This window comes from Phyllostomus discolor, chromosome 3, assembly GCF_004126475.2.
Source record: "Phyllostomus discolor isolate MPI-MPIP mPhyDis1 chromosome 3, mPhyDis1.pri.v3, whole genome shotgun sequence".
Lineage (NCBI taxonomy): Eukaryota > Metazoa > Chordata > Mammalia > Chiroptera > Phyllostomidae > Phyllostomus > Phyllostomus discolor.
This window is the reverse complement of record NC_040905.2, coordinates 9,172,955-9,194,478: the sequence shown is the minus strand read 5'-3', so window position 1 is coordinate 9,194,478 and position 21,524 is coordinate 9,172,955. Positions and strand designations below refer to the sequence as shown.

The following is a 21,524-nucleotide window of genomic DNA, read 5'->3' as shown; positions in this document are numbered from 1 at the left end:
AGTTTCGGCTACATGTAAAACTATGGTGTTGGGGACCGCCTTGCCTGGTTTCAGAAGCTGTAATCCCCCCATGGCTAAGGCTAAGTGAAGCACCTTGGGACCATAAGCCTCTTAGAAGACAAAGCTTATCTTCCTTGTAGGGGCACCACCTCTGCCCCCTTTCTCTTCACCCTGCTTGGCCCTGGGCGGATGACCTGTGAGAGGGTGGCCAAGGCGCTCCGAGGCTTTTTCTCCTCTTGAGAGAGAAGCCACGCCGTCCCTTCACCTCCACCACAGGACTGGGTGGTCCGTGTGGGTTTGTCTCGTCTCATCCATAACACCTCGGGCCCCAGGAGCTGGGATCCGCGTCATTATGGTACCCAATTCTTCTTCAGTTGAAATAAGCAAAACTGTTAGTCATTGTTTTTTTAAATCCTCACCAGAGGATGTATTTATTTACTCTTTTTTTTTTTTTTTTTTTTTGAGAGAAGAAAGGGGTAGGGAGCAAAAGAGAAAGAGAGAGAGAAACACTGATATAGAAAAATATGGATAGCTGCCTCCCCTATGCACCCCAACCAGGGTTCAAACCCACAACCCAGGTTGTGTGTCCTGAGTGGTGATCAAACCCACAGCCTTCTGGTGAATACTAGGATACTCCAACCGAGACATCTGGCCAGGGTAAAACTACTAGTCATTTCACACATATAAAAATCATTTGCTATACGCCATGGACTCTCACTAATGAAATTTTTAAATCTGGACCTGCTTGGTACATTCTCACCAATCAAAAAAAAATTATTGAAGTTTGTTCTATCTTCTGTAGTTTATTTTATATAAACAATGAGATATTAAATATTCCTTTTTCAAGCTGTATCACATATGCCACTATAATCTATTTCCCCCATCTGCCTACCTACTTTCACCCCTCTCAAATAATCTTTGGTTTAAGACAATAAATAAAAAAGCTTTATAATGACAGCAGGCACAGGTTACTTACACCAACTTTAATTCCCAAGCATGCCAAAAAGATGGTTATTAGTACTGTAATGTGATGCCTTTATTAGTGGGCTTGATCAACAAGTTTGCCATTAAGAAGTTTAAATTGGGTCAGTCCAGTTTTCAACTTTAGCTTTGGTTCTTTATATTTGATACTTACAAAACTTCAGAACAGGTAACAAATTTTGAAATCTTGAGTTTTTCTAATGTTCAAATAATTGTTTTTATAAGATCATATATGTGGTGCTAAAGTATCCCAATTGTAATTTAAAAAACCCAAAATGATAACACTAAAATCCATAAGAGGTAAGAAAAGAAACTGAACTATACTTACCAAATAATAATATCCTCATAATTAAAACCCAATTTTTCTTCACTGTGGCCAATATCACAAAGAAGCTGTCAGAAAGACAAAACAAATATGTGTGTATTTGTTATGTATTTTTGTCTCTGTATATTACTCTTTTAGACTGGAAAATAAGATATTTTAAACAAAATTTTTAAAATATGGGTCTGCAATTCAAATATGAAGATTTATTTCTATCATTACTTTTTATTTGATCTGTTAGTTTTAGGTTTCTTTAACCCTCCTTTCTGGCCTTTATTTGAATTGACCAATTATTTGGGATTATTCTATTTGCCCCCTCAGTAGTTTTATCATTCTTTTTGTAGTTACCATGGAGAACACAACATGCCCTTTTGACTTATTACGGTCTCACAGAAATTACTACTTTATCCCGTCCTTAATAATGCTAGGCTCTTATAACACTTTAATGTCACTTACTACCCTTATCTTTCACTTTGTTATAACTGTTTTGTCACCTCTAACTTAAAATCCATAAAATATTTATTTTTGTTTTTAGTTAATATTTAGTTAATACCAATTTATACATATTTACTCACAAATTCACCTTTTCTATTATTCTTTATAGGAAATTCTTCCTTCAGTCTGAAGAATCCTTTTTGTTGTTATGGATTTATTTGTATTTTCATTTTGTTAATTTTTAGCCAAGAATGCTAATAATGGATTCTTTTGATTTTTGTCTGGAAATGATTTTTTTCACTTTTATTTTTGGAGGATATTTTGCTAGATTTATAGATTTTTTATGTTAGGTGCTGCTTTCTTAAAAGTTTTTCAAGATGGCTTCCACGGTTTCTGTTGAGAAGTTTGAAGTCAATCTTACTGTTGGCTCCTTTGAAGATCACAGCCTTTTTCTCAGACTCCTTTCACAATTTTTTTCTTAATCTTTGGTTTTCAGAAATCTTATTGCTCAGGTTTCTTCTATCTTAATTAGGGAAAACAGAAATTCCCAAATCTCTGGGTTAACATATTTTATTAGTTATAGAAAGTTCTGAACATTATCTTTTCAAAAGTACTTCTGTCCAAGTCTCTCTCTCTTCCCTCCTTCTGGCAATTGAAATGCTGAAACATTTTGTGTATAGTACAAATCTCCAAACCTTCTTTTTCTATTTTCTCCATTCTTTTTTATATCTATGCTTTAGTTGGATATACTCTATTTGTCTTCTTATATGTCTAATTTTCTACTATACCTATCTATTAAGTTTTTAAGTTTAAATATTATATTTTTCCTTCTTGACTTTTCACTGAATTCTGTATACATCCAATGCTATAATAAAAATCATTTTTTACCTATTTTCTTCATAGCTTCTTCGATTTTGACAGTAATCATATTTTAAACATTTAAGTGCTTATTAACTAAGTGGATGTGAATGATGGGGATCATCCCTCAGTTTGTTTCTATTATTTGGTTTTCCTTTTGTCCTAATCCTATACAGCCTGTCTTTTGGTGGATCCTGTCACCTTTGTATATATAACAGCTTGCCCAGACCCCTGATGATGTTCTCCCTGTTAGGCCACCGGACAAGGCTGAGTCCAGACTGGGGTGCTGCCCTGGGAAGACTTGGTCTTCCCCCAGTTTTTCCTTTTCCTCCCTACCCCCAGGCTTCAACTGACAGCTTGTTTTTCAGGGGCCTAGATCAGAAAGGGACATATCTAATCTAGTAAAGAAACTAAACACTATATTAAACCTTTCTTTTTAACTCTTTTAGTTTACACAACACAACGCGCACACACACATTTATAATACACCAGAGAAGGATAAATACCTTCTGGTGGTTCCCTCTGGAGAACGGTGTTTTTGTCAGAGTGGGGAGACAGATGGGAAGTACATGAGAAAAGACTTCAATTTTCACTATGTATTGTTCTGTACCATTTCAATTTTTCATATTTAGTTTATATTATTTTTGAAGTTTTTAGAACAGAATGACATAAAGACTCCTTTGGAGGTTTTAATATAAATACAGGAAAAGAGAACTTTTAGACTATAAAAAAATTGAAATATTTTCATCTTTAATAACAGGCCTTTTTGAGCATGTTGATAGTTTTGAAATAGAGTACGAAGATTATATCCGCCAGCAGGCCGTTAAACATATTACTTTATCCAGTGAAGTGATGTCAGAAAGCAAGCACGCTGTGTGACAGTCACATGGTTATCGGATCACATCGCTAGCACCCTCTCTTCATACCTCAAAAGGTTTAAAATTCTGGAGATGAAGTCCCCCTTACACAACATTTTAGCCCACTGATCTACTAAATTAACTTAATCATAAGGGCTAGGGTTATTCTTAACAAAACAAAGGCTAATATAACAAAAGCACACTTAAAATGCAAAATGTTCCCAATGTTAATATAGTAACTTTAAACATTCATTATGTGCCAGATTTTGGGATAGAGAGGATGTAAGAGTAGAAAAATAATCATTAGGTATTTCTTAAAGAAACTCTGTTTAGTAAGACAGTAACCCACAACAGATTATAAAGACGAGACACAATTCACTAGACGCGCACATAACCTGCTATGGGAACACAGAAGGGTGACCACACTAACTCCCGAAAGCAACGAGTCTCCTGGCATCATCATTATCTTCTCATTTTCTTAGTCTATAGAGCTATTCTTCGAGATTTCTGAGAATTTCTACATTTTATTCTATAAAGAAATAAACACAGATTTTTGTAGGAATACCAGCTCTGTAATATTTATTATTAATCTAGCTAACAAAATGGAATTCAAAGACACATTATGATTAAATTTAGTGAGCACTTATTCTCTGCTAGGCACTTAGAGAAATTTAATAACACAATCTACAGAGATTTTACAGCCGTGGTTCTTGACCAGGGGCAGCTCTGTGTCCCACGAAGTACCTGGAAGGTCTGAGACATTTGTGCTTGTCACTGCTGGTGGAGGTGTGCTACTGGCACCTAGCGGGCAGAGGTCACAGAAGCCCCTGAGAACCTTAAAGTGAACACGACAGCCTCCCAAAAGAAACCATCATCTCACCTAATGTATCAATATTGCTGAGGTTGAAAAACCCTTTTATACCAGCTTACCAATCTGTAACTCAAGCTATTAAGCAGACTTGTCCTCTTAGAGTTAGCTCCCCTCCCGCCCCCCCAAAAACCCCTGGAAAAGTGGAAAAAATATAATACAAAACCAAAACAAACCCCACGTCGGAAGGCACTACACATTACTGGCACTGTACGCGGCAGACCTAGCTTCTAATGGCTGCACGATTACCTCAGAGTAAAATATCAGGCCATGACGGCCTTGCTGGTCAGGGTCAGCTAGGCTGTAAGCCCTCCTCTATTTGATCTAAAGCTCGTACTTTCCCATTTTATCGCCAAGCAGTCAGAACAGATTTTATCAAGTCCAACGTTTGTGGACAGCCCCTCAAACCCCAACGCAAGGTCTAGTCCCTTACTAGAGAAATTCTACTTAAGTCTGGTTATCCAGGTCAAAGAGCAAACAGGGGCTTCTGTAACCCAGCGCCAGGGCCAGGAGGGAATGTGAAAGCTGTAGCAAACATATGGCAAAGCGAAAACCAATGAGAATACAAAATGCCCCAAAGCCTAGGAGCTTCACCACAGAGATAAACCATCCTGTACTGTACAGAGGTACAACAGAGAGCGGGAAGGAGGGAGGAAGGAATGAGGGAAGGAGAGAAGAGGACTGCAGTAGAGCAGGGTAAAGAGAGAGGAGGTGAAAGGGAAACAGGGGAAGAAGCAGAGAGGGGAGGGGATGGAAGGGGCAGAGGGAAGGGGGAAGGGGGAGGAGATTAGAAGGGCACAAATCCAGCAGAGGCCAAGCAGGGGGAGCAATTCAGCAAACTACTGTGGGGGAAAGTCAAAGACACAGAAATAAGGAAATGAAGTAGAAAAAAAGAAGAGAGCAAATGATCCTAACCCAAGGAAGCCTGGGGGCTAGACAGGGAGATAAATGGGGAATAAAGAAGAAAAAGGGGTGTCCCACAGACAACTAGAAAAAGATGTCTAAATCACTCCTGTTTGAAAAAGTACACTGTCCATTATGGTTGGTGCCTACTAAGCTGCAAGTGCCTATGGGGACTGGAAATGGGGCTAGTCTGAACTGAGATGTGCTGTAAGTGTAATACACACAGTAGATTTTAAAGAGTATGAAACAATGTTAAATAGCCCATATAATATATTGTATTTTATACTGATTCCATCAACTGATAATAATATGGTATGTTGGATTAACGAAAATATATTACCAAAATAATTTCACATTCCCTTTTACTTTTTTAGTGTAGGTACTAGAATTTTTAAAATTACGTATGTGGCTCACACTGTATTTCTAGTGGACTACTCTACATTTCTAAGAATGCTTTAGAACTTGCACAGCTGCCAGAATGAAGTGAGAGAAATCACTGCCATTCTTACATCCATCCTCACATTTCAGAACCCTAAATGTCAAGGGTGGGAAACAATTACCTAGGTGTCAACTGATTTATAATGACAGCCATGACTTCGAACAGGACAGAAATCTCTACCAATGTTTTTAATTGTTAGATCCAAGCAAGTGATAAAGACTTATTAAAGTTGAGTGAATGGTGAAATAAAACTGGAAATTTAATAGAAGGGAATTAACACAGGAGATGCTACTGGCAACTTTGGAACAACTTTGGGATTTGGAGACTTGCCATTATCTGACCAATGCAGTGAAGGAAGTTATTGAATAGTTTCTTTACATTCTTGAAAATAAAAGCACACATAGGAGTAGCTTTGAAAATCCCTCCTCAAGCACCTATTCAATGTTTTTGAAAGTTGTTTTTAAAAAATCCCTTTCTCATCTCTCATATAAAACAAGTTTCTCATCTGTTATATAAATATAAACGCCAGAATATCTCAAAATTTCACTAAAAATGCATATGTACTTTCTTCCCTAACTATGAAGAAAACTAACCTATTTTTTATTTGTTGCACAACACCATGCTGACAAAATCATTTTGTTACATAGTGCCTATATTCTTATACCCTTATATTTCTATAAAATCAAATCAAACCTAAGCCACAGTCCAATTACTAGAAAGGAAAGAATTAAAGATTTTAGAGGGTTAAAACAGAGCCATTCCCACTTTAACGTACACTGAAGTTCACCAGAGAATCTTTATTAAAATGTCCATTCTAATTCTGGGGCTGGAGACAGTGCCTCTCAAACAAGCGCTAAGGTGACGCCAATGACGCTGGTCTGTGGATCACACTTAGAGTAGGACGAGGTTAAAATATACAATTATCCCCACATTTACAATGGAGCAGAACAATTTTTATTTAGTAAACTAAAATGGGAAAATAAGTTTTTTTCCCAAAGGATCCATTCTGATTTATATTTATGGTATTACCTCAAATAATAAGCATTTTAGTGTTTCCAAGAGTTGGCTGTCCAGAATTACCAGGTTCAAAAACATACCAAGACATCAAACTCAGGAATTCTTGGCTGCTAGTAGAGATCGAGTGAATATTTATTCGGGATGAGGGTCCCTACATTTATCTTAGGCTCTAACTGAGGTCCAGACAATGGGAACAGACCATCAGAGAAAGTGAAAGTTCTAATATTTCTCTGGGAATTATGGTCATGCCTATGAAATGCAACACACACATGTACTGCATTGTATAAACATGTACTTATGTACTTATGTATAAACATATCATATATCAACAAATAAAAATAAGTAAAAAAAGGCAAAATAAATACATCAATATGTGAATAACAGTGAAGACTGGATTATGGACTTCTCAGTATTTTTTTCTTTATTCTTTTCTGAACCTACCAAATTTTCTATAAGTACATAATACTTCCATTATTCAAATACACTTTTAAATGTAAAATCACATGACAAAATCCATAAGAAATACTACAGGAAAGCACTAATACTGAGTGAATACTCAAGAATTCTTATTGATGGTTAAGAAGCATCTAATAAGTATAATACAGACAAACAAATTTTAGATGATAACATGAATAAAGAATCGAGTTACTTACCTTAGTAAAGTTATTCAAATGGCCCAGCTTTCTCATATTTGAAACCCCTTGCAATTTGGCCACATTCTGGAGAATCTCCCTTAAGTTATCAGAAGGCTCTAGAAGACAGATAATTTAACATAATTTAAAAGAGTATTTTCCTAACCAAATACATATAACTTGCAGTATTAGAATTTTACAATTTGGCTTTTGGTTTACATTCTTACTCTCTCTCTCAAATCCACCCACTTGTGTGACTTCAAAGTCCACATGGATGACTCACTCAATATCCTTCACATCTACATCCCACCTAAATCTGTGGTCCAACTTTGGGTGTCATCACCCAGAATTATTCAACTATTAAATCTTAAAAGTTCACCACACCAAATTTCATTCCTAGCTGCAATGCAGTAATGGGCACCAAAATTACTATCCTATTTGAACAAACAAAAAAAAGGACAAACAAATGAAACTATAGTTCAAGACACTGGACATCAGCAAGTAAAGAAAAAATGATCCCTGAGATGAGAAACAAGGAAGTGTGCTCTACAACTGTCACAGCTTACAGTCTTAATAGTGTCTTCAGGCCTTGGTGCTGACAGGAGAAACCTAGGTAAACTGTTTGAGATGAAGAGACAGAGCTCCAAGTCCAAGGAGAGCAAGTAGTATTAGAGAGTACTGGTGAGAGAGAACTCTTTCAAGATCTTGCAAAGGGACGCCTCAGGCAGTTAGTATAGCAATGACTGGTGCACGTACATGTGTGAGGAATTACCACTCAAAAGAATTAAAGGGAAGAGGACCTTGCATTCATACAGGACAGAAAGCTGTGCTTGTTTCTAAAAGCCAAAGTTGGGAAGTCTTAGCTCAGTAGAGGGTAAAAATCAGATGCAGACTAAATATTTTTTGACCCCATCTAACAAATCTTCAAAGCTAGTTTTGAAAGCTTTCAAATGATTCCAAGTAACTAAACTGTGTCTCAGACCAAACTCAAGATTTATAAGCAGAAAAAAACTATGAAGCATGTTAACAGCAAAATTTACAATGTTTATCGTCTGGTCAAAAATTATAGGCATGCATGGCAAACAGGCAGGAAAACATGACCCACAATAAACAGAAAAACCATTCACCTGAAAATGACCCAAAACTGACACAAACGTTAGTATTAGCAGAAAAAGACATCAGAACACTTTTTGGAACTGTAGTCTGTATGTTCAAACACTGTAGGGAGAGGCATGAAAGGAGTATAAAAAGCTACAATATCTCAGATGGGAATAATAGCATAATACCCTTTGTACAACATAAGAACTGTGAACTTGAAAACAAAACAATAGAAACTATCCAAAATGTAATACAAAGAGAAAAAAAAAAGAGCATCAATCAGTGAACTATGGGACTTCAGGCCTAATACAATTACAGTATGTGTAACTGGAGTCTTCAAAGGAAAGAAATGGGAGACAGAAAAATTATTTGAAATAACAGATGAAAACTTTCCAGATTTGATGAAAATAAGCCAATAAATCCAAAAAGCTCAACCAACCCCAAGCACAAGAAACATTAGGAAAACTAGACCAAAGCACATCTTAACCAAATCAAATTGCTCAAAACCACTGGTAAAGACAATCTTAATGTAACCAGATAAAAAATTTGGAAAACAAAACAAAACAAAACAAGTTACATAGAGAAGAGAAGAGTAGATTTCTTGTGGGAAACAAATCAAGTGACAAGATAGTAAAACACTTTCAAAATACTTAAATTCAAAAATGCTATGAAAAACGTATGAAAACCATTCTTAACTCACTTGCTTTACAAAAACAAGCCACAGCCAAACATGGCCCCGTGGTCAGCATTTGGCCAACTCCTGGTATAGTGTCAACTTCCTCAGGCTTCCACAAGCTACTTGTATAATAACATATTCAGCAATTCAGCATCTTTTTTGTTTTAAACAAAACAAAAACACAATCTAAAAAAAAATGTATCACATTGCAGATATTTCAGTTCAAGAGCCACTAGGACTTACTTTGAGATTTTTATGTAAACACAAACCAAAGAACTATTTGTTCTGAATTAGTGTTTCCTCAGCAAATGAAACTGTTTGCATTACCGTGTTTTACATTCAGCTTGCATCTGCCCACCTCCCTCCATTCTGCTGCACTGGGTGTTAACCATGACAACCACACATCCGTCTGTGTCAGACCCACAAGCACACCACATATCCCAGCTATTTCCAATCACTTTGAAACGGCAACATACAGAGGTCCTTCCTTTGGTGTTAGAGTATCTCCCATACGTTTTGAATAGTATGTGCTGGAACTCCAATAAAATTCAACCTAATGTTAAGAGTTGTTGTAAAGATTTTATAAAGTTCTCAAGTATAGTTAAATCACTCTAACATCACTGGTTCACTCATAAGATGGTCCCTTGCAACTCTTTTTAATGAGGTCTGATTCCACCCAATGATGAGCTGTTTTCATTTCACTTTAAGATACTCTCAAATCACTAATTATAAAGACATATTCTAAAACCACTTATAGTAGTGTAGAAGCTACATCCATCAATTTGCAGTCAGAGTTAAGGATCATTAAAGCCAGTGTTAAGTTTAGTTAATGGAAATATATAACCTAACCATTTTACATCAATTTATAATTAGGATGTCAGGCATCAAACAAAAAGGTGCACTAAAGTGAAGATAGTACAATGTAATAATCTGATAGGACTCACAGTTAAAATGATTAGTCTGAAAAGATACATACTCTAAAAACTGGTAGATTTCTAATTATTGCTTATTTTCTAGGTACAAAATGGGTGCAGACTTTTTTTATTTTAAAAAACCCACGACCACATTAGAATCATTTTACACAATCATACTCTAAATAAAACCCCATATCTGAGTTCATTCATTCAATGAGCATTAACTAAACAACTGTTATGGCCAGGTACTTTTAGGTACTGGAATACATCAATAATCAAGACAGATGCTTCTTTAATTAACCTTAGAGGTGGAAGAAAATAGACAATCAACAAGAACAACAATAAGAAAAAAGAAAAAGACATGCACACAATTTGAAAGCTGACAGGTGGTAAGAAGCCAGCACTGGGTCAAATGTTTGTCTCATGAGTGATGATATAAAATGAACCTAACACACTGTAATACAGATGTTATTGTCAATATAAATCAAAATAAACTAGCCTTTCTACTTCATTTCCCCCCTCACCCCCTTTTTCTTTTATGTAACTAATTACAGGAATCCCCAACTATGGAAGAATGTCGAAGTTTCTTCATGGACTATTAATTCAAAAGAGTATTAGGGCCATTTCAGACATGAAATGCTATAATGTTCCTATCATAATGAAATGAGAAATCCCTGGTTTCTTCCTTATTGGCTAGATCAAAAGTCTGTACACTTTTTCTGTAAAGGTCTATCATAAGTATTCTCTACTGGCTATAAGGGCTCCATTGCAAAACTCAACTCTGCTGTTGTACCAAGAAAGTAATCAGAAATACGAAACCCCTTGGCTGTATTTGAACAGCAATAAAAAATAAAAAAGAAAGAAAATACATAAATGAATGAGTGTGGCTATGCTGCAATAAAACAGGCTTGGCAGGATCTGTAGTTTGCCAACTCCTTTGCTATATAGTCAGAACTTAGACTACAAGAGCAGTGAGAAAGCTGAGATCAACTTGACTACTACTTGGGTGGGGGAGATGGGGAGAAACAAAAGGAAATTTAAGGAGAGGTTTACCTCTATTTCTTCCTGCTCTTATGTAATGTTTCCAATTTAGCTTCTCCAAAACTGTCCCAATAATAGTGGTATGTGAGATGTTTAAAGCACAAACGAGATAATTTACTAGGATATTTATTCTCTGAATGCTTGAAGTTTAGGAAACCCACAGCTGCTTAAGGGAAAAAGAAAAAAAAAATTGTGCCTAGCTGACTGTGATGACCAACCTTTCAATGGCAAGGAAGCAAAACACAAAAGAACTACAAGAATTACAGTGGCTCTTTTCCTCCTATTGTATAAACTGTAAGTTCCTGATACATCTCTCTGGAGGTAATGAAGTAACTGATGTCAAGTATAAATAAATACTCAGTAATTTAATATTTTATACACACATATATACTATAAGAGATACATACATATATACAGAAAACCACCAAAACTACAGTAAATAAACCTTTCTCTGTATCAACATATCTACACACACACACACACACACACACACACACACAATTCCCCCTTCCACATAATTCTCTGTGTATATACATATCTATGTACATGCACCCACTTAAATGTATATGTGAGGTCTGGAAAAAGCCCAGAGTTGTTAACATAATGAGAATGGTTTGTATGACATGACGTAACCTGGCAGCCAAGGAGAGTGGACTGGGCTGCTCATGCACGAACACTAACTTCACTGCACTAGTCAGTGGGGGACAGTAGATGCCACTGAGCATGTGTACTGTGTGGCCATTGCATTCAAAATGACTGAGTGAGTCGAGCAATGGATCTGCATCAAATTTTGCTCTAAGCTTGAACATTCCTCTGTAGAAACTATTCAGATGATTCAGGAGGCTGCAGTTATGGGCAACTGGTGATTGGCAGCTTCATCATGACAACATGCCCGCTCATGCATCACATCTGGTGCAGAGGTTTTCAGAGAAACATCAGGTCACCCAGGTGACTCAGCCCCCTACAGCCCAGATTTGGTGCCCTGTGACTTTCAGCTTTTCCCAAAACTAAAATCACCTTTGAAATGGAAGAGATTTCAGACCATTAATGAGATTCAGGAAAAGAAGATGGGACAGCTAATGGTGACTGGGAGTACTGTGTGAGGTCCCAAGGTGCCTACTCCGAAGGGGACTGAGCTGTCATTGTCCCACGTACAATGGTTCTTGTATCTTCTTCAATAAATGTCTCTATTTTTCACATTACATGAATGGATACCTTCTGGACAGACCTTGTATGTGCAAGTAAACATGTATTAATTTTTAAATGTTTTCAGTATATGCTGCTTTAAAACATGCTACAATGGACTATATTAATATATTTATCTGTTAATATCAACGTACAATAGATTTTTATATAAATTTAGGTTCGAGTACACACAGTAAATTAATGTCTACAAACTACTGGCATACAACTATTTGGGAGTAATGGAAAGAATGACAATTTTGGAATGAAAAATAACTGGATTCAAATGTAGCGTTTTTGTCTACAAACCATGTAACCTCATGGGCATCCATTTCCTTATAATGTATAGTAAAAATTATAATTACCTACCTTGGAAGCATTGTTATAAGATGTGAGGTGGAACTTTCTTAGCGCAGTGCCTAGCCCATAACAGACAATAAATAATAGCAACTATAATTTAAAGTTATTGTTTAGCAAAAACAATTGCTATGGCTTATCTGTGAAAGTTACATGGTTAGCCTAAGCAAATGTTTAACTCACATAACAGTGTCAACATTAATGAATTTTTGTTATAAGTTTTGGAGTATTACTTTTAGGATTCAAGATTTCTCATTTTTAAAGTACAAACTTTTATCATCCTTATTTGCCTTAAAAATTTCAGATGAGTGAGGAAAGCAGAGATGAATAATATTTTTGTGACTTATTTATGAAATCACAGAAACAAAAGCTACATAAGCAATGAGCTAGAAGAGTTGGGCACGTAAGCATTTAATATAAGAAAATTAAACATGGCTATATAAACCTGTATGTACTTAACTGTATCTTTAATATTATGTATGAGCAAATAAAATATGTGGAAATTACCACCGCTAGTATTACCTCTGCAACCGCCAGCAGTACATGTCTCCTCTGCCAGCAGAGACACTATGAGTAAGTACACCTTCTCACCTGACCCACAGGTCCGGAGGTTGAGGAAGCACTGCTTCAAACTCTCAGACTCTCTAACGTGTCCTGTAATTGTAACAACTATCAGTATCAAAGAGCTATCTAATTTAGTAGGGAAAGGACCTATCCTAATGATAGCATCCTGGAAAAAGGGTCTTCCTTTTACCTCGAATGCAGAGGAATTCAGGATCTCACTGGAGAGCTTATTCCATCTTTGCATAGAGCAGAACATTTTTTTTTCTTATAATGTTACCTTTGTAATTTTCACCCATTTTTTTTTCTGGTGTAACTATTGGAATGCAGAACAAGTATTATCTTCCCTCGATATGCTGAAAATAACATTTCATCTGAAGCAACTTGAGCAGATAATAACCTTTTAATCATTGGTATATTTTAATACAAAGACTGTAGTAGACAGGGGCAAGGAAAATCTACCAATTACTACTACAAATAAATCAGTTTTATAATTTCTTAAACATTAGGTTTATTATAGTAAAAACGATAACATTTTAGTAGGGCTGTTCTAGAAGAATGATAGACACGAATCACTGATTAAGAGGGAATGATTTAAACAGAAGCAGGGCTACATGCCACAAAGATAGCTATAGGTTTCTGCAGCCCGGCATGCCCTGTTTCCCCACCCAACTAGGGGGAGATCCTTCTCATTCTTGAGAAGTCTGGCTCAGCTGTGTAAATGTTTTCCCGAAGTTACAAGCCCCCCTCGTATGTTCCCACAACACATTCTTCATACTACTCTTGCAGCAGTTTTTGCCGCATGCACCTGATTTGCCTGGGTTACAATGTACACTTCTTATGCCAGTGTATTTATTATACTACCTCCTTGTACTCCCTAACATATCCCAGTTTGTGTTATAAATGATGTGGTCACCATAGGTACAGTTCAATTTCAACTCATATTTGTCAGATTTTCTTACAACTACATCTGCTTTCCATCTCCTTTTCCCAGAGACAGAAAAAGAATAGTTCTTGTCCCAGTGTCCTACTCTCATAGCGGCGATGGCAGTACGAGGTGAGGTGACTTTCGCTGACATGTGCCACTGTAAGACTGTCCTCCCAGTGACCCAAGGTTTCAGGAATCTTTCCCTCCACGTCAATTTTGGATTAAGTAACATAAAAATACATCTTTCTATAATGTCAAATTATTGCTCATTTTGAATGCTTTAAAGGGGAAAAAGTTCATATACTAATGTGGAAGAAAAAGGTCTTCGTTGAAGGTTTATCATTCCATACCTTTGATTAGATATATTAAACAACACCTATCGGTTCACTGATGTGAGTGCTTTAAAACTCTATGAACAAAAACCATGTCTTTAGTTGGTTTATTATGAGCTTTTATTTTGTAACTATAAGATACAGTCCAGGGCTGATCTAGGTATGGAATATTAAAAATAAAGGAAGTCAGCTGGAAATAGTTAATAACTCATCTGAACTTCTATGAAAAGTTGTATGAGTATGTAATCTTATTAATTAGAAGCTATAATCTTTATTTCAAAGCATTGTTTTGAGTAAACTATAAATGCAATTGATATAAGTGGCTTAAAATTAAACTTTAAATGACAGAATATTCCTCCCAAAGAAAAGAGTACAGCCCTGACACTATGCAGGGGAAAAAATACAGCGGGCACACAGGTTTCCCTCTAAACTGTGTTTAGCAGCTTTATTACTTATACAACTAAATATACACGTACTCTATAAAGGACAGTTTTGAAACACCCTGGGAGTAGCTTCGTATTTAGACATTTAAGTTTTACTCAATTGTACATTTCGGTGCTCACTATATGCAATGTATATTGTGCCAAATGCTAGGTGAGGAAATTAATAAACATACGATACGGTGGCAGCCCTGGTGATCAAAATTCAGTGGGAAAAGAGAGGCCATTTAACATTTAGTAGTGATATAAAAGAGAGGTAGGTAACACCACGCAAAGCAAATGAGAGAAGAGTGCTAGACGGAGTCTGCACTGGACTGTAAGACGAGTGAGGACGGGACACATGTCTGTCTTGTGGATGCCAGGCTCTTGGTAGGGTCTCAATAAACACAGGTTGAAAGACTGAGCAAGAGAGTGAGACAGCTGTTATTTGGCAACCAATTAACATGGGAACTGATTCTTGGCCATAAGCAGTAAATCTTCTAGGCACCTAAGATAGAAAAGAGCAGTGATGTAAACAATAAGGAAACATGAAAAAAATATGGTATTTTTCTCAAAGAACTGAAGGAACAGCCAGAAAGTCTATTATTCCCAGAAAATATGACGACAGAGAATAAAGCAAAATGCAGTACACTGCAATGACCTTATAAGGATATACCAAGAAACCAAGAAACTTAGATTATCTTTGGGCAATGGGTAGTTACTAAGAATGACATTCATGCAAGCAGATAACACGACCAGGTCTGTGTTTCAGAAAGACACTAGAGAATACACCGCAGGAGAAGATAAAGCCAAGTTTTAAATAGAGGTTACAAAAATCTCCCATGCAAGAAACTTCACCAATAATGGATTAGAGATGGTAGGAAAGATGGAAGTAATCAAAGATGAATCCAGATTTACCAACTGGGTGAAATGAGCTATACTATTCTAATTGGAATCACAGGGCAAATACAGACTTAGGGAAAATTTTGTATCACTTGCAGGAAGCATTACACAGCAAAAACAGTAACAACAAAAGAATACCATACAATGTTATATATTAAAATACATGAGCTATTTGGCCCGCATCAATATGTTATTACAAAAAGTACTATTCCAGAATCAAGCATGTCTAGAAAGTGACCCAGTACTCTGCATATATAAGAGACAGCCACTGATTCTTACACACCCTGAAATTTATAAAAACATGATATAAAAACTGCCAGAATGTCATGTAAGGAGGTTCTGATGTCCCTCTGGATTATTTGATCTTAAGTCTAGAAGAGGTAAGAATCTACTGTATGAATTATGCTTCTGTACCATAAATAAGAATGTTATAATGTGAAACAACACCCACTCACACAAAAATAATTAGGATTACATATAGAGAGCCTTTAATACTGGACATTAATATTTTTATATAAATCTCTTTTAACCTCCATACCAACCACAGAAGGTAGGTACTATTATTTTCATCATCTCATATTCAGAAATAGGTCTTAGAGACATTAGTTCACCTGCCTAAAGTCACCATAATACCAGAAATGACAACATGATTGAACATGAACAATCTGACTGCAGAGTCTACCCTCATTATCCACAGTACAGCACCCTACAGTGTGCCTCATTACACTGCCTTTCATAGGAGAGCGCACATTCGGTGTACATACCAGTTTGCAATTACTTCACTTGCGTGACTATTTGATGTTTATTTCTCCACACAGAAGTCTGCTTTAATTCACTACTGTGATATCATCCTAAACCTAGAACAATGGTTGACACAGTAACCACTCAAAAAAATGTATGCTGAATAAATACGCTATTCAGAGTAAGTACATAAATATTTTTAAATATACCAATCTGTTGATCTAGACGCTGGTTTCACAAGTGTGTCAATCTGAAAATCCGCTGAGCAATATGCCTGTAATACATTCACTTCTCTCCAGATATAATTCAATAAGTAGTTTAAAAACAGAAAAAACATTTTTTTAAATTTTTTTTAAAGCTCAGATCACTGAGATTTTAATGTCTTCTATTTTTCTTTTTTTTTTTTTTAAAGATTTTATTTATTTTTAGAGAGGGAAGGGAGGGAGAAAGAGAGAGAGAGAGAGAAACATCAATGTGTGGTTGCTGGGGGCCGTGGCCTGCAACCCAGGCATGTTCCCTGACTGGGAATCGAACCTTCGATGCTTTGGTTCGCAGCCCGCCCTCAATCCACTGAGCTACGCCAGCCAGGGCAGAAAAAACATTTTTGTTATATTGTCAGTTATTACAGATTACATCTATTATTTTATTACAGTAAACAGGAATTTGTTAATTTAACTTTATTTTTCACAATCTGGCATTTATAACAAAAGAAGTCCCCAGGTCAGAACTGTGAATATTAAAATACAAGAACTTACAATGAAATAATATTTTGTGATCAATTATAATAACAATAGCTGTAGTAAAGAGAATGTGAAAGAGGAGTAAAAAAGATCATACTGCTTTAAAATGAATCTATTTTCAAACTCTGAGAAATAAAAATTTAAAAAATTATTCCTTCCAAATCTAAGCAAAACGTCTTTCTACTGCTTTAAAAAGGAATCTCACTTTCTAAAGTAAGAACAAACCTATTTAATATAATTAACAATGTAACTGCCTTGGCCTATTCAAACTTGTCAAAAACAAATTTTTTAAATGACAATGCCTAAGAACATCAAAAGAAAGAGGTAGAAATTTAAGCCTGCTATCCACTTTCAGAAAATCACCTTCCTTGATCGTTCACTACTCCCCTACTCCTTTCCAAGGATATTTGTTTGTTTGTTTGTTTGTTTGTTTTCAATACCATTTAGTCCCCTTATACCCTCCTCCCCCCACAAAGAACTCATGGACATACATGTCCAAGCATTTATATTTACATTCACGGCAGCGTCAGAAATCATGTTCCCAGGTTGTACTAGTCAGATAAAGAACTAAAGCCTAATTATTTACCTTGCTAATAATCCTCTAGTTATTCCATCCTATTTATTTTACGTGATAAGTAATTTATGATTTTTCTGGTAAAGATGGCTTAGATGTCTGAGGCAGAAAATGGAGAAGAGCTGCTTATAGCCAGGTGCTGTCTTAGAGTTCATTCATCTCTTTCCCTTTCTCACTATAAAATTAGAGATCAGGGGAATGCTTGGGTTTTTAACACTTGTTATGAGTTGTAGTAACTGTGGTAAAAAAAATTGTAACCAAATTCACAAAGATCTTTTACTTCTACACAGGTACAAAGTATACACAAGTCAATACAAAGAATACACAATGGCCACGTACCAGGCTACAGAAATGGCTTTCATTAAAGAAATCATGACATGTATTTTAAGGTTATTTTTCTATAGAAAAACTATATGAAAAATACAATATAAAACTAGAACGTTTTCTGAGAGTAAAAATAACTGAAAGCAATTGTATAAAGATTACAATCACTGAATGTTCTGCTAAGCTTCTGTCTTAATTTATCATATTTTACAAAGATATTAGTAAAATCATTAGGTTTTCACAGTCCCCTAATTGGGAATCATTTACTATAAGAGGAAAAAAATCTATCTCAAAAACAATTCACCATGTAAATGAACCCTGTAAAAGACTAGAACAGCTATGCCTAAAGGCTGAGAAAAGTGTGATACACACTCAGCCTATTAGAATTATTTACAAGTTGTACATTTTGCTTGTACAGCTACTTTCATGTTTCTGTTTTTCTCTATGAAACATAACTATTTATAGTTCAGATCACTTATCTGACAGGTGGCTTCTATGAATGTAATTAAGGGCTTCCCTCTCAGAAACTAATGAAGGAACAAAGTTACAAACAAATGCACTTTGACTGAAGGACACTCAATTTGAGTGTGGGTTAGAAATCTGAAAAATGTTATTACAATGCTATTTGCTAACCCTCCCATTTGTATCCTTTTTTTTCCTCACCCAAGGATATGTTTATTTATTTGAGAGAGAGAGGGAGAGAGAAACATTGATGTGAGAGAAATGTGACTGGCTGCCTCCTGTATGCACCCCAACTGGGGACAGACCCCAAAACCTGTTGTTGCATGGGACAATGCCCCAACTGAGACACCCAGCCAGGGCAATAACTCAAAATATTCAAGTAAGTAGGGTTAGACATGCACAGCTTACAAAGCAGTGACATTTTAATACATTCATATAATGATGTTTTTGTCGCTTTCTCCTGAAGAGGATACGAAGTCTCACATGATTCAAACTAGATGTAAAGTGTAAGGATGAATTCATTCACTTACTCAATTTAACACTGACCTAGTGACAGATGCCATGCAGAGCCTGCTCCAGGGCAACAGTCCGTTCTCACCAGCGCAGCCAGAGCAATCTTCTAAACTTAGAATCTAAATAATCAGATGTCACTCTCCTGCTTAAAACCTTCTAATGACATCCCTTTGCAAACTTAACACTATCTCCAGGTTATTGCTTGTTCTCTCTCTAATCTGGTATCCACCACCCTCCTCCCTCATCAAGCAATAGCCACAAAGGTTTTTCCTGTCTCTAGTCCTCTGAACTCTACGTTCTACTTGGAAGACTTGGTGCCTTCTAGGTAGTTCCGTATCAACCAAATATCACAGCCACAGACAATCTTTCTCTGACAATTCTCCCAACCACCAGTCAACTCTCATATATCCAATTTTACATTACTCAGACCACTTATTAGTGCTTAAAATTTTGGATTCATATTTTTACTGTCCGTATTCTCCCCACTAGAACATAAACTCCTCAAGGGCAGACTCAATTTCTCCCACGATTCAATCACCAACAGAACAACAACACACAGGCACCTAGTAAAGGTTAATAAATACGCATCAACTGTGAACCAATTATAGTAATAGTATAAGAAAGGTAACATAGCATACTACAAAGAAGAAAGACGCTCAATGCTGCTGGGAAACTAAGACTGACTTTGTGGAAAACTTGTTGCTGGCTTCGATAAAGACAGCAGACTGGGAAAGGCCAGAACTAAAATAGAGAGAGTAGACAGGAAGTCTGCACACCCATACAGGAAAGGAAATGAGAGCCTTAATGAAGGCATGACAACAGAATGGAAAAAACAGATTGTGTAGGTACCTCGAAGATAAAATCATTATCATCATCATTATTAGCAGTGGAGATCTGATGTGTAGAATAAGGGCAAGGAATGAGGCTAGGATATCTCCAGGGTGTCTGATCTGGCCCCATTAAAGTACTGCTCTTAACCCAGATGGGAAATATGGAAAGACTTTTAGCATAGTAAGATAATTAGTAAGTTTGAAACAGAAAAATTTGATATATGTGACTACATGGTTAAGATGTTGATTAAGCAATGAAAAAATTGGTCTCTCAAATACCATAAGATCTCAACTTTAACAGGAACCTAGTCAACAAAACAAACAAACAAGCAAAATGTAATCAAAGACACTGAAACTGAGAACAGGCTGACAGTGACCGGAGGGGGGAGAGGAGGGAGTTTCATGGGAAAGGGGTGAAGGGTTTGCAAGAACATTATAAAGGACACATAGACAATAATGGGGGGAGGGGAGTGGAAACAGGGAGGGAGGTGGGAAGGGCTGTTGGGCTGTGGTGGGGGGAAGGCAAAAAGCTGTACTTGAACAACAACAGAAAAAAAATTGGTCTGGAACCCTCAAGCTAAAATACAAATTTGATAGTCATTTATTCAACCAATAAATATTTATCAAGCACAACACAATGTGTTGGGGCTGTTCTAGACACTGAGGATACAATGGTAAAAAACAAAGTAGCTCCTGTCCTCACAAAGCTTACATTCTAGGGAGACAAATAATAAATAATACTGTAATGGCAGTACTGACAAGGGCTATGGGAAAAAAAATATAAAAGAATGGAAAGTGATGGAGAGGGGCTACTTTTGATAAAATGATCAGAGAAGGCCTCATTGATAAAGTGATATTTGAACAGAGGGTTACATGAAGTAGGAAAGTAAGCCTACGTATACTGGGGGAGAACAATCCAGACAGAATGCAAGACACACAAAGGCCCTGCAAACAGAGTACGAGTAGACAAGGCTGTCAAGAAGGCTGTTTTGAACAGGAGGAAGAGTTAGGCAATGAGAATCATTGTAGAGGGAGCCAGGAACTAGATTATAATGACTCATCCCAAACAGCAGAGGTATGTTAGAAAACTTATCTTGTCACACATTCTAGTATGTAATGCAGTGCTAAGAATATAACAGGTGCTCAACTAATTTTTTTCAAAGTAATGAGTGAACAGATTAACAGATGCCCATTATATGAGCTCATTTTGTATTTGACCATTTCCCAAACTCCAGTTCAGCTGCGAAGGATCAACCAAGCAGCAGTTTAAAGGACTATATTATAGGCTTTAGAAATCGTCAGAAGCAGAATTTTTTAAATGTCTTGAGCAGTGACATCACCCCTGGAACAAGTGCACGCCCTTCTAAGGGGACTGCATGGAAGGAAACATCTACTTCAAAGTATACTGTACAACTGTGAGACTGCCTGCTAAAACAACAGTTCATTTGATAAACCCTTCACGTTTGGTAATGTTTTAATAACCAAAATATAATTTCAGACCAAATTCCAATCATGTTGGACAGCCAAGAGTTTACCATACTACCTCAGTTCTATTCTAGGAAAAATCATTTAAAAGAGTTGGAAAAAAAAAATAAGCCGTGCCAGTATGTTTAAGAG

The 21,524-nt window shown here is 36.4% G+C and overlaps 1 protein-coding gene across 3 annotated transcripts in view; it reads right to left on the bottom strand.

Moving 5' to 3' along the window:
- Nucleotides 1-21,524, bottom strand: part of RICTOR (RPTOR independent companion of MTOR complex 2) — a 97,355-nt gene that overhangs the window by 61,713 nt on the left and 14,118 nt on the right. For all 3 annotated transcript variants that reach the window (XM_028506251.2, XM_036020192.1, XM_036020194.1), the window contains 2 exons: nucleotides 7,334-7,431; nucleotides 1,310-1,374 (listed from right to left, as the gene is read on the bottom strand). In XM_028506251.2, coding sequence (XP_028362052.1) covers nucleotides 1,310-1,374; nucleotides 7,334-7,431 — 163 coding nt within the window. The remainder of the gene's footprint in view (nucleotides 1-1,309; nucleotides 1,375-7,333; nucleotides 7,432-21,524) is intronic.